This window comes from Cryptotermes secundus, unplaced genomic scaffold (assembly GCF_002891405.2).
Source record: "Cryptotermes secundus unplaced genomic scaffold, Csec_1.0 scaffold736, whole genome shotgun sequence".
Classification (NCBI taxonomy): domain Eukaryota; kingdom Metazoa; phylum Arthropoda; class Insecta; order Blattodea; family Kalotermitidae; genus Cryptotermes; species Cryptotermes secundus.
Genome location: NW_019718280.1, coordinates 1,534,977 through 1,549,869, shown reverse-complemented (window position 1 = coordinate 1,549,869; position 14,893 = coordinate 1,534,977). Strand labels below are relative to the sequence as shown.

Below are 14,893 nucleotides of genomic sequence, written 5' to 3'. Positions count from 1 at the left end.
GCCAGAAGTGGCCGCAGTACAAGGGACTTAGTCCCACCCTACTAGCAAGAACAAAACATGTAGCATGCATGGCAGAAATCAGAACTGTTTGGCAAATGCTAATTTTAATACTTAACGAATATGATCACTTGTGAAACTTAAGCGTAAATAGGAGATTAAAATGCATGACGAGGAAACAAAGCTTAATGGTGGGAGGACTGGTTTCAGCTGGCCAGAACACATTTTAATAATTCACAACTGTGCCTCGTAATTCCATACTTATGGAATAAAATGTCCTATTTTATTATGTTTATAACCGAAATTTTTATTTTGCAAAAATGTCAATAATTTATTTTTATGTCTACAAATTGTTTTACCCCTTCGATGCAACAAGTTAACCTGTCCAATTGTTAACTACCTGTTGCATGTAACTTCTGTTAACCTGTTCCTATTTATATACACCTTTTGCGGCTTTGGTTATTTTAAATCGTAGCCATGTTTGGTCATACACATAAACACATAATCGTATCTAAAATCACGAAGCAAATTATCGATTGTGTAACCAAGAGACAGGGGCAGGAATGGTAATAATTAAATTGTTTCGAAATTAATTAATGTTACCGTTTCAGTGGCATTTCGCAAGCAAAAGGTAATTAAAGTAAATATTTCCGTGTCAGATCTACGTTAATTATATTGCCCTCTTCAGATGGCTGAATAATACTGTGGAAAAAAATGTGAGACATTAATACTCGTGGTATGTTAAAGCAGTAACACGTTTTGACAAATACCTTATTCCATTTTATCGCATCTCAAATAGACCGAAAAAAATGTAGCAGATTTTGCACTGTATTAGAGTAAATGCTGAGACCAATCGAGATTCTTGTCCCTCACGTCACATTCATTTTTGTGCATCACAGAACACCAGAATTATTGAAATAAAATAAAAGCATAAAATGTGAAACTCACTATGAAAGACTTAAAGAAAATAACAATCCCTAACGACATGAAGCACAGATTTGTTTAGAATTTGATATTCTATTATCTGTACATGAATTCCATTAGCTTTTATTTCAAACTGAAAGTGCATTAACATATTTAGTATGGCCATCCAGCGGGTCTCATCTTATAACAGTCTGTTCAGCCTACATCGTCTATTGAGGTCCACTTAATATTATTTTCCCATCTAAGTTAATTCTCCTAAGCACGCCCACTGCTTTCTGTTTGAAGTCCTGTTGTAATTATAATGTCCCCAGGGCGCCTAATCATCCTTAATGTGACAGCTCTAGCAACATTTCGAAGATCTTCATATTTAACCTCCTTACCCTTTGGGCATGTACTTCAAGGTACGGGTGTTTCGTCACAAGAATATCAAATCAATTATATACATTTGTATTTTCATGAATACTCATGTTCAAATTTTGGTCATTTATGTGGATATTATATTTGGGAAAAATAATTTGCCCCAGTTTTGAGTACCGAAACAGAAGACTGTGGCCAATAGGTTTAGTATTCATTTGCAAGACTACAATTTGACACTCGTTAGGTTTATGTATAATGTTTTTCTCAGGCTAAGATTGGCAGGAGTATCCATGGTGAGGAACTTCCATACGTATTTGGAGTTCCTCTGGATAATGTGAACTTCCCTTCACATCGCCGCTTCAGCGTGGATGAGAGGCGCTTTTCCGAAGCCGTAATGACATTCTGGACAAACTTCGCTAAGACGGGGTAAGTAGCCCGCTGTTGGGATGCAGAATCTTGCCGCCAAGTAATTTGAAATAGTTTTCAAACTGCGGCAGGAGACACTGAGCAAACATTAAACTATCCTTACTTGTGAGTTAACCCATGGACCATTTTCTGGGCTTGTGGATATATACTAGTGTTTCGTAATCAAATTACATTCAACAACAAGTTTCTGAAATTACACGCCCTAGACAGTACCAGAAATGGTCTCCTCATTCAACTTCTCTGAATCGTCTTTGCAGGTTTAATTAACACAGTTGTACAGTCATAAAGAATGTGAATTTACTTCTCTTATCAACAGAACTGTATTCATGTTTAAGAAATGTGAATCAACATTTGTACAGAACACGTAATTTTGACGATGGTTTATATCACTGGGTTTTTGGACTATATCGAACGTCCGGTATTGTAAAGAACATCATATTTTTGAAAGTGGATCTGTTACTATCCTCAGATGAGGGAATGTGATACACCTACTCTGTTTGGGCCGTCATCAAACATCACTGGATAAATCAGACGGACCCAACAGAGTAGGTGTCACCCAACTTCTCACCTGAGGATTGATACAGATCCAGTCTCCGAAATGCTTTCTTCAGAACACTGGACGGTAGACAAAGTCCACAGACGCAGCAATCTAGAATGCATAGGACAGGTTTGTCTAGGGGTAACAATCTAGGCTTATTTTCCGGCTCCCGTTTCTTACCGGAAGTCTGACTGTCTCGTGTGGGGCGTTACGTGAATTTCCTGAATCCCTCTAGACAACTGCTATAAGATTTCCTCAATTACACCACAATCGCCTCCTTTCGAATCCCTTCGAATTCACAATTCAACAATCATACTAGTACCTTTCTTCGCTATGTAGCCTAATACTGAGAGCCTGTTAAGTAGAACACACAAACGATAACAACTGAGTGCATTGTCCGTATGAAACACATGGGTCAGGTTTTGTAGTCATTTCCATAGTACACATCTCAGCCGTTATGCGCAATGGCCAACAGCCGATATATATGTCGGAATAAATTATTGCCTGTCTCTGCGCAGTGCAAATTTCGATCTTGAAGATAAAACCGGACATAAGAGACCCGCAACACGTCCCTAGAGAAACAAAGCGCAGAGTTTCTCGTAACTGAAAACAAGCCAAAATCCATAACAATTAAAAAATCCTACAACTAAAATACAAAACACTTATTCAATGCTAAATAATAGAAAAACAAACCAGGATGTTAGCTAGAGAAAGGTGCATTTTAATGCTAATTCTTTACGTTACATATTAACTCCTTCAGAAGCATCTCCACGTCCGATCTATATTTCGACCCTTCTTATGCTTAATTTAAGGTAACTTACTTTAAATAATGTAAGATCTGTGGTTTTTACGGTGGCGACTATGAAAAAAAGCAGTCAGGGTAGAAGATGGAGGAGATACGTTCCTCCGAAACGTCGGTTAACACTATATCTACACGGCGCCACATCCCAGAAGACTGCTTTCTACTTTAAATAAATTTACGTTTCAAGTTTGTTGACCTTGAGGAATATCATTTGGCTTTTACGCAAGGCAAAATAGATGTAACAAATTGTAAACAGGTGAGCGGACAGGCCACGAAGTTTCTCCTCTTCCAACCCAATTAACCAAAAATTGATTATAGGATTACGTCATCGAAACATGGGGATAAACCATCTGCGCCTTCAGAGGTTGGAGGAATACCAAATTACATATTAGCATGGTCGGTTCACTTCTTGTGGTAGATGATTCACGCGTAGCACGTGTGCGGTCAACAGGTCCCTCAAATTTTCCCAATATTTCTATATACATACGTGTATCGACAACATCTGTCTCATTTTTTATCCTTGGCACTACAGTCCCAGTGGGACTAGGCCTACCTCCATGAACTTCTCCGTTCACTTCGGTTTTTCTAGATCTTACACCAGGCAAGTCAAACTCAACTTGTACAGAGGGCCACCTCAGCCCTATATAATAGTCCAGGGCCGCACTTCAAAATAGAAATATACATTAGATTTTGATACAAGGAAATTTAATTCTATTTATTAAATAGGAATAATTTTAATACAATTACCTAAAGTCACATATCTTACAGTTTTAAAAAACAAGAGAATACCATTTTTTACATGTATTAAACAGCTTTTCAATATGTAAAAAGAGAGATTACACATGAAATTATGTTAGAAATAGTAAAACATTGAATTTCCTGCAGCCTGCTAATTTATATCTGTGTGAGACTTCTTGCCTTCTGGTCTGTTGGAAAATTGTCTTTACAAAAAATATTTCTACTAAAATTTTAATATTGATTTTAATATAAATTAGCTCCAAAAGTTGAGGGGCCGCACTTTGTGGCTATGGGGGCCGCATGTTTGACACGGCTGTCTTACACATTCGGTAGGACTCCTTGGGCGGGTGATCAGCTCGTGGCAAGGCCTCTACCTGCACAGAGACACAGAAAATAAACCGAACACACAAACTAAACATCCATGCCCTGAGTGGGATTCGAACCCACGATCCCAGTTTCCAAGCGAGCGAAGACAGTACATGCCATCTGTCTCATTAAACGGACTAAATCAACGCTTGATACACTCGTATTTATCACAAGATAGGTTACACAGACACGCATACGTCAGTTCACCCCGAACTTAAAGCCTGAATTTCAATATTGCAAACATTCAATTGCACGTTGAACTGTCGCTACTCTGAGGCTCAACGCGGCTCAAAATGTTAATGGGTCCTACGCTATTCAACTAAGCAATACAAAGGACTGATCTTGTGTACCTTGGAGTGACAGATGATATTAATTTTAAGAACATAAATTTGAGAACAATGGGAAAACAATTAATGCTGTGTTGTTTGAAGTTATAACTCATTTTTCTGATATAAAGGCATTACTTACAGCAAAAAACACTCCATCAAATTTTAATGTATTTTGTCGCTTAACATTTGCACATTACCCGATATTTTTTATTGAGGCGTGAAATTCTGTTCAAATCATTTCTTAATACTGAACGACATAAACCAAATTACATACGTATATGACTGGTCAGTTACATCAGAAATTTAAATACTTATTGGTTTATTGACTGGTTTCACAATTATTTTGGTGGTTGGCTGATTGCTAGTTGTTTCTTTTGTTAATAACTTACTCGGTTGGTTGATTATTAATGTGTCTAGACACTGAGCTGAATGACAGTTTAGCTGAGCATGTCGTTACATTTAAGGATAATTAATTAATTAGAAACTTACAGGATAGCTATCGTATTGGCTTCTCACTTATTTCAGTTCAGTTTCTTTCAAAATTTCTTTCAAAAAACCGGACAGTGTTTTCGGCAAGTGAGTAATTTTATTATTTTCGTGTGAGGAACTTCTCGTGCTTTGTCAAGTTCATCAGTCCTTCATTTCACGTCTAAGAATTTGTTGCTAAATTGTACCGGTGCAGGGTTTGGGTTTAGTACATTTACACAGATATTGGGGAGTAGGTAGGCTAAGCAGGTAGCGAGGGGTGGCTGTATGTACCAGTAATGCGACGTAATAAAATGACTGATTGGCCAAAAGTTGTCCCCACTACAAGACATTTCGTGGAGAAAATTATTGTGAGGTATATAGAAATATTCAGTAGCATGTATGTTATGCTTGACAAAACGGGATCAATGTGATGGAAAAAAAACAAACAATTTTTCTTTCATAATTGGCATATCTGAAGTTCCTTTGTCATTAATTATGCTTGCTTTTGCCCAACTTGAATTCTGCATGAATTCAAACCATGTATCGTGTAAACAGTAATGATGGATGACATATGACTGTCACATTGGCAAGATTATATTGTGACAGGGTTAATGAGTAGGTCATACAAATGGGGTGGTTAAAGGAAGGGGGTGTCAGAGACAGCAACGACAAGGTGTGTGGGATAGAATTTAGCTATTCCCATAGCTAGTGGAGTGGGGAACGTCAAATTTCTCTCAGTTCTCCCTGAACCTAGCAAACAGCTATGAATGTTAACTGGAAACAGGCTAAGCCTGTACTCCACTTGCATACATAAGTAATACAGAACGTGGTTAAAGCGTGTACATGGAAGAATACAACTGAAGCAGCTCCCGATGGAGGTGGTCAGAGTTACGCTAAAATTGTGTGGTGGGAACTGCAAGGTTGTTACGTTGGTAATGTTAATGAATTGATACCAGAATGAGCTAAAATGAGAACAACATTTTGGGTCTGTTTGGGTTTTCGTTAAATTGAAATTTGAATATGTTCTTTAATAGAGTCGGGGACACCAATTTTGGTGCGTCCAGGACACTGCATCCGGTCCCACTACTTGTCCATATATATATATAAGGCTACCCCTCGCTTCTTTTCTAAAGGTAGGGTCTCAGGGGCAAGAAAGAAATGGAAGGGTGGGTAGGGAGGAGATCATTTTCAACCACCAAAATGGAATTCATAATTAAGACACTTTCAGACATATTACTTAACCGTCTCATTATTATTGCGATGTAAACATATTGGGCCTTTAACTTCCCCAAAATTTATCCCTATGCCGTGAACCTAATATTCCAATACTCTTTCTTTTCACAAACGCCTGAACATGAATTGTGTTCCTCAATTAAATCCGTTAATATTGTAACACGAAACATGAAAGCCGAAATAGTTGAGCCGGAGTAGACGTTCATTGCTAGGCAACAACCTGATAAATAACTTCGGGCGGGAAATAACACACATGCAACAACAGAAGAATTGCTGTTTCTATTCAACTGACGGGTAAACACATATCGATAGCAATGGAAGAATTGTTAGGAAGCGGTGTTTTATTTTCGAGCTGCCCCGAGGCTATATAACGAGGATAACTTGAAGACGGAGACAGAATCCAGTCTCCGAAACGTTTGGTTCATCTGGGCGGAGTTGCCGCTTTACGAACCAGGCGCGACAGGACGAGAAACTACAACCCAAAACTGAAGAACTATAAAAATTGGAATTTCTGCTCACCAAATTTCTCAGATAACCCAAAAATTTCGATGTCTGTAATTTGTTTTGTTTGTAAATTTCGGTCATAATTTGTAGGCATGTATTCCTCGCTTCAGAAGTTCATTACTCGTACTTTACATTCAGCTGTCTTGTGGTTCTGGTACATTCGACAAAGCGCATCTAACGTGATATACATTTCGAAGGTTTATCACCACACAATATTTCACCGTCCTACAATGAATGGAAATGCGAACTGAAAATACAGGTGGCATTCATCTCAGCAGATTTGGGGGTCTTCATGTTGAAAGTGTCTATTCTGGAGAAATAAAATTTACATTTGTCAACAGATGAAAATTTTTCTTTTTAGGTTTCGAAATACACGGCTAGACACGAATATACCATGTAATTACTTTGCGTGTTGCATAAAGAACATTAGAAATACAAATCTGCTTAGTGATATCTTTCCTGCTAATGTCTGTGACTCGCTATGTCAACAGTGCGCATATTCCTACTGCTCTGCGCCATGTTTCAGGAATCCAAACGCACCGCACCGCCAGGCCCATTTCGCCGTCGACTGGCCAGAATACGACTCCTTCAACCAGACCTACCTCCATCTAGGCAAGTAGGGGCACACATTTGAATCTGTATATTATACTATCGTCCATTAACAGGCACTGTCGATTAATATCGATCTTGGGTGGCCAGAGTACAGTGCATCTAATCAGACGTACCTCATACTAAGTAAGTAATGATACACGCTTAAATGTGTAAATTACACCCTGATTCACAAGAGACACTTTCGAGTAACATCGATTTTGGCTGGTAGGAGGACTATGACGACCCTAAACACATTTACCTCAATCTACGTTAAGTAACTATATGCATAGTATCTATAAATTATTCTCTCATCCATTAAATGACACTATCGATTAATATCGATTTTCGGTGGTGTGACATGTCTAACCAAACCTGCCTCAGCCTCAGCGAATAATAATACAATCTTGAATATACAAATTATGCACTCATGTTATCAGAGATTATCGAGTATAATCTACATAGGGTGGAAACCGGTGAAGCCTTTAACCAGACCTAAGTCAGCCTAGGTAAGTCATAACCGAAGCTTGTATTTGTGGATTAAATTTCCATTGATTAGTAGAAACTGCCAATTTGTATCGATATTAGGTGGAAGGATTGCGACGCCTCCGAAGAGACCTGTCTCAGTGCAGGTAAGTAACGTTCCAGACTTCTGGCCGTAGCTTACAGTCTCAGACGCTGTAGAAAGTCATGTCCAATTTCAGTTTAATACAAATATTTCCTGCAACAGTATCTTGTATAGTCTTGGTAAAACTTTCAGGTTATCTAATTAAGGTACAGTCGTTAGATGTTTAAAATAGTTCATCTCAGTAAAAGCAGTTACAGTAGATGCAACTGCAATGGTGATAAAGATAGTGAGGATAGTAACAATTGCCTCTGCAACTGCAATAGTGATAGAGAAATAGTAAATGTACAAAAGTCGCAGCTTTAACGAACAAGCAGTTCAGTCAGAACTGTATAAAATAATTATCAGGGTTTCCAATTTCGAGGGCCTAGCCGGACAATGACCCATAAAGTGGCTTGAAATCGTTGGTTTACAATTGTTCAGAATTGTAACATGGCAGTATTTAAAGGTTCTGAACATATTTCGCTTCAAGATATTTTCAATAAGGACACTTTTTTTTCATTAGTTAAAACCCTGTCACGCGATAATGCTGTATCCAAGGGAAAGACAGCAGTCTACAGTACATATGTGGGAGAAACCCATTTTCATTCACTAGCATGCAGTACTCTCACGTGTTAGTGGGTGCACACAGGGTTTAGATTTATAATTGGATCCACTGAACAGCTGTAACTCACAGCTACGAATAGATATAACGCTCTCATTAATCTACAAACTTAACAAATCACTACAGCACATGGTACGTCTAAGACTGTTAAGCCTTCGCCGGCCGTTCGTTGCTTACCGTCCTCACTAGGCGTCGCTAGGTTACGGAAGTTCTTCACGGTGAACCATGCCCTGACACTGCTCACTTACAGCCCACAAACTGCAGACTCAAGAATGACTGCAACTAGATCAGCGTGACGGTAACTGATTGACATCATTTTAATAATAAGAAATTACTGCCGACACTTGCCAGCATAGTGATTCTTGGTTCCGGATCCAACGGCATTCACCACTTAATTTTACTGTCTACGGCTCTAGGAGCCCTCAGAATCTTACGCAATTACTGGGCCGTTACCTGGTAGCGGCAAATTGCTTCTGGCCACATTATTCTCTCCTTTCAGCTGTCATGTCAAAATATATTACAATACCACAGGCATTAATTGATATAACCCTACAGCTGGATACTAATCTACTAAATATATTAATGTATCAATAGATTGACACTAATGGGTGTTATTTTACAGCAATTCCATCTCAAATTGGCCATCACTATCGAAAGAAAGCAATGGACTTTTGGAACAAACGGTTACCTGATATCCTCAAAGACCTGCCACCAAATGAATCTGCCAACCCTGCTGAAAGGCCCCAAATTTTACCACCGGAGGAAACACATCCGCAGGGACCTCATTATTATAATCCAAAGCGAACACAAGGAAATACTTGGTACAGGTTTCCTCCTCATCACGCCACGCAGACCCCGACTGTGTACGGGACAATCGTCAACAGAGGGAGCGAAAAATCTAAAGCTGCATCTACAGTACTTCTTGGTGTTGATAGGGAGTTTGGTTCCAGATTACCCGAAGAGAAAGCTGCGGGAGCAGCAGAACCACCACCGGAAGTAGACACTGGAAGTTCTTCTTCATTAGCTATGAGTATAGTGATAGTGATCGGCGTCTGCTTGCTTCTAGTAAACCTGTGTGCATTCGCAGGCCTCTATTACAAACGTGACAGACTTCGAGCTCAAGAGAGATTGATGAAGAAGCGTTATGAAGACGTAGAGCCAACAAACAACCGAGAACTTTACATGAATCAAACAAAAGATGAGGAAAATGACGAGGAAAATATTACAGCGTTGCAGATTACAGGAAGGGAAGATATTAAAAAGAATAAGAAAAATCAATCGAGTGGGGAAGAGACGTATGAAGCAGTGAGAAGCAGAGTTAAGACGGTAGACGGTCGAGAAGGTGGAGTGGAGGAGGAAGATGTTGGAGAAAACAGCTCCAAAAGATGGCGACTTTCGAGACAATGCAGCGCAAGTACGATGGACCCTCATACGAAAGTAAGGGAGTGGATTGCACACGAAATAGTACAGAGGTGTTCTCCGAGGTTTTTACGACGAGCAAAATTTCAACTCCAAACACAAGCAAATCGCCCAGTATTACAAAAAGATAGTAGTTTTGATACATCTATAGATCAACTATCATCTGCAGTGATGACGACAGCAGAAAATTGTGAACCAAACCCAAGCTCTCCAGCCCTATCAAAACCAACTACGACAACAACATTGCAAAGGGCAAGGGTGAAGAAAGTGTCTGTTGCTGTAGATGCAACTCCAGCCGCAAGGAGTGCAAGTGTTTTGAAACAAATACCAATCGAGCAGCTGAGCAAATCCTTGGAGGAGCTTGGTGGAGAGAAGAATATATCGACAACTGCGGAAGGAAATAAAGCCGAGCTTAAGAGATCACAGACATGTAGAGAGAGTTTAGCTAGATCATCCTCATCACCAGTTCCTTCACTCTCGCCACAAAGAGACACGGTTCTCAGGCGAAGCACGACGAGTGTCAACTTTCAAGTGTGCCAGCCAATTCTGAAGAAACAAAATAAAAGCCTTAACATTGTCCATCAACATTCAAAGTCAGATCCTGTGCCACGTACGACTCATATCGTGCCTCAGGACACACCTCAACAGAGTTATTCTCAAAGTGTGATTCCTCAAGTTTATAACATATCAATAGACTCCAAAGGAGGTCCTTCTTCACCAACATACACAGAAGTATTGCCTACTAAACAAATGAAGAGTTTTCCTACCTCTGGCACTCATGTAAAATTTAAGCAGAACGCGCCGAAAAGAGATATTGGGATCACGGCATCAGCTGCTTCAAATCGCATGAAAGATATCAATGTGACATCTCGAGACAGCGCTCTTACTTGCGAGGAAATGCTGCCTGTTACGGACCCGCTCAAAAACATCCAGAAAAGAAATTTCCCTAAAGTATTGCCAGACTTGCCTCCTGGACAAGATGTACTGATAGCACACGAGATTCAACTGCACGGCGGAAATCGAGAATTGACACCTGTTCAGGCAGTCGCCGCAAAACGGCGTTCTCTGCCGCCTCCAACACACCTATTAGTCGGAATCCTAGCACCGAATAAGGACGCTGGGTCAGCTTCGCAACCAAGCACACCAACAGGAGCGCATCAGAAAGACAATCAGACACAAACTCAAGCTGGTAAGATACCTCCACCTCCTCCACCAAGGGTATCGTCCACACTGGGCCGGAAACCAAACAACACCGCGCCAGTAGAACCATTTGAGACCACACACGGATCTGCGAAATTAAAAAATACAGTATTACCATCTTCTTCCAACTACCATCAAAGACCTGAACCAAAAGTTATTATTAAGCCTACGAGTACGTCCCCTATAACTCGAAATCTTCCATCAACACAACAGGGTAGGGCTAAACAGCAGATTCCAAGGGTTACTCCTAATACGGGAGATTATCCACTGACAACGACGACTCTGCATCAGACTGGTGTCAGTCCTGCCCAGTCGCTAAGCAGAGAGTCCTCTCTGAGAAGTCAACACGCAGCACAACTACAAGATGAACTATCATTACCAACACAGAACCAGCAGGTGCACAGAGCAGCCGTACCAACATCAAGGTCAGATGCTTCAACAGCGACTCCACCACAAAAGACACCGGGAAAGAAGTCAACAGACACTACGTCCGACCTTCCCCCGACTGAAGACGCGAGTTCTAACACTGGTACAGTTAGACGTGTCAAGAAAACGAACCAAACAAATGCAGGCAATCCTCAGTTACCAACTCCTTCCATGAGTAAAGGTTCGAGTGTACCTAAAGCATGGTACGCCCAGTACAATCAGTCTTTCCTCTCAAAGACCAAGGACAGTGAAAATTAACATCCTTTTGTCAGATGTTGCTAATATTTTCACGACCATTAATAATACATTTATCTTGAAACTGAACGGGGTCAAAATTGCAATAGGTATTTCAAGGCAGCAATGCTATATAGGAATAGTTTACGGACACGCAGTTATTGTTCTAAGTAACTGACAAAAAAGAGTCAATACAGACACTTAGGGAAGAACAGTGTAAGACATTTCCTTCCCAGGAAAACATCAACAGAATATAATGAAGTATTCAAGGTAGGAGAAACTGAAAATGGTGAACAAATATTTTTTTAAATAATTTTCTTGTATGAGTCTCTGACATATAATCAGTACTGCCATTATCATGTTATGTCCATATGCTATGTAGTTCTGTTGTAGAGACGCCAGTTTAAACTGCACTGTTTGTGAATATCCTTAAGTTTTCTATTTTTCTTAATTATAATACAAAATATTACGAATTTAAACTCTATAAGTACTTTCTTCTGCCCAATACGAGTACAGCTGCAACAAATATTAATGAATGCTTAACTGTATTGTAAGACATACAGTAAGAGATTATGAATATTTCCTTGCATATTAAAGTTGTCCCTATGCTTAATTAATTAAGCACCACAACTTGAAGGCGTATGGGGGAGTGGATATATTCGTCCAAGCACTGGTAACCTCTGCTTTTGGTGGAGGGGAGTGGTCAGCTTCAAGCAACTGCCACTTTATCCCTGTAGAAACATGCCCTAGTATCCACTGGACAGAAAGTTGTTTGGGAACCAGGACAAGTCTGGACAATTTGTATTACACTTTACATTACTTAATATGGGAGTTTCGTCGTTCTAGAGATGCAGAGTAAAATTAAACTTTGGACATATTAACAGTTTATATACTCGTATGCAAATCAAAATTATTTTAGGGCACTGTCAAATATGCAGTGATTATAAATAGAATATAAATAATATAAATAGAATCTAATTTTTTCTAAATCTTTATATTTCTGTCTTTAAACAAGAAAAGCCTATTTAAATGTTATTTTCAAAGTAAATACACAGTCTCAGGTAGCCCCTTACATTGTTGTTGTATTTAATTTATGGCGATTAATCAGTGATATAAAATTGTGAATTTCGAGTTATACATCCAGTGAGGCCCGTATATCTTAAAGATATCCCGAAACCACTGATGAGCTTGCAGTTTGTTTCGTTGTCTTTGTGATCTTTGAGCGTTCTCTACAGAGTACATGATCTGAAGGCATGCCAAAGAGATCGTGTCTGTCAGTCCATGTTAGAATTGCAAGATTACTGAATGAATTTCCAAGTTATTAGGGGTACACACTACAGTATTTACAGTATTTTAAGTTTATAGTTCTGTGTCTTATGTGTCAAATAATATTAATTTTCAACAAGCTAAAATCAAACTTGATTTTTGTAATACTATGCACATACGTAAGAAAGAAAAGCGGTCCATGCATCCGCCTGTGGCTGTGAGGCTCGGAGGCTCCCACATTTCCTTGGCAGTCATCTCGCATATGGTGGCGATGTTGTCAGCCTAACGAGCCGGGGGCCCTTTACTCTCAGGAAGATTCCTGGTGCTCATTTCTGTGAAAGACTGAATCCGCCACAGGGTCATAGTAAGACTCGAAGGATCAGGTAAATTAAAAAGTCAAATGAGCTAAACGGGAATTGAACTCGCGACCTTCCGGGTTGTAGCACAGTGCCTCAGCCAACCACAAAATTCAAAATTTCGGGTTAAGTTTTTAACATTTTTCATTTCGTCAGTGTCTAACAAGATAAAAAAACATGAACTAGTTTTGGCCGATAATCCTTCATGAAATTCCTGTCGCTGTCAGTGTCCGATTCGGTCTGATAATTTACGTAAATCTTCAGATTTAAAATATATTCAAATTTACAATCCTATAATAATAATAATAATCTGATATATCTTGCTAGAAATTTCAATACTTAATTTTTTTTATTTTTATTTGTGATTTCAATTTGAGTGACAATTGAACCCCAAATGGTGGTATGAATTTTAATGTTACGACACAATGAATATAATTTGAATTACGATCGGATTTAAGTCGTTCTTATTCTATATCAAACCCGAGCCTTCAACGGACCCGGCTGTCTGAGCACTGTGTTGTAGCCCCTGAGGCATGGGAGATAAATGCTTCTGTGTATCAATGAGCTATTATTCTACTCAAATACAGTATCAGCTCGTCCACAAATATTACATAAGCATTATGAAATCTTCTCGGATGATGAACGTTGCGCGAAAGGAATTAGTTTCGGCCACTGATGTGAAGACTGTCTTGTGAGTATGTTCTCTTTAGTAGTACAACACAGTCTCAGCAGGTACAGCAAGGAGCATACTCTGCGATATTAATAAAATGTGCGTAAGCAACATGCTTGGAACCAAAACCTGAAAATGGATACGAAGACAGTCTATGAAGCACTGGATTCTATTTCCATATTTATTCAGTTTATCGCTCGAGAAACTCTGTTTTCACGCAATCGGTTCGCAACTTCAAAACATGTCTTATAGGAGAGTGTCCGACAGCGTATGGTCCATTTGTTGCATAGTGCAAACACACTGAAACATCACCCGCATTAATTCTCATTCTCTTAATGTTACTGTATTAATTTAATCTCATTATAAAAGACTTAGATGTCCTCTGTAGATTAAGCAGGGTAACTGTGTATGCAGAAGTTTAATTTCATAGACTCCAATTCTATAAATACAAAGACGCAGGAGGAAAGGAATTCAAATTCATGAACTATTATTTGTGGTCATTTAAGCGTTCATATTGACCCTTCTTCAAGACAAAAATAATTTTTTAAGGTAATCTGAAATGTAATTTCCAAAAGTTAGTGAAAATTTTGCTTTGATCAGTCTATTTGTAGATGCTGAGTAAGGGAAGATTAATTTTAGTGATACCAAAACAGTCATATTGAAGAATAGCGATTTACTCATGTTCTTAAGATTCACATTACTTTATGATAAGATGAGTTTTCAACAGATTCATAAATGACTATGTCAACATAAAGTACCAAAGAATTATTTTGTTATGAGAATAACTGCTACATTTAATATAATTACTTATAGCACATAAGTC

The 14,893-nt window shown here is 39.0% G+C and overlaps 1 protein-coding gene across 4 annotated transcripts in view; it reads left to right on the top strand.

Annotated features, from left to right (window-relative positions):
* LOC111875489 overlaps positions 1–13,821 on the top strand; it is a 246,991-nt gene extending 233,170 nt beyond the window's left edge. For all 4 annotated transcript variants that reach the window (XM_023871803.2, XM_023871811.2, XM_023871795.2 and 1 more), the window contains exons 7-9: positions 1,547–1,704; positions 7,209–7,294; positions 9,122–13,821. In XM_023871803.2, coding sequence (XP_023727571.1) covers positions 1,547–1,704; positions 7,209–7,294; positions 9,122–11,802 — 2,925 coding nt within the window. In that variant the 3' untranslated portion in view covers positions 11,803–13,821. The remainder of the gene's footprint in view (positions 1–1,546; positions 1,705–7,208; positions 7,295–9,121) is intronic.
* The last annotated feature ends 1,072 nt before the right edge of the window (positions 13,822–14,893 follow it).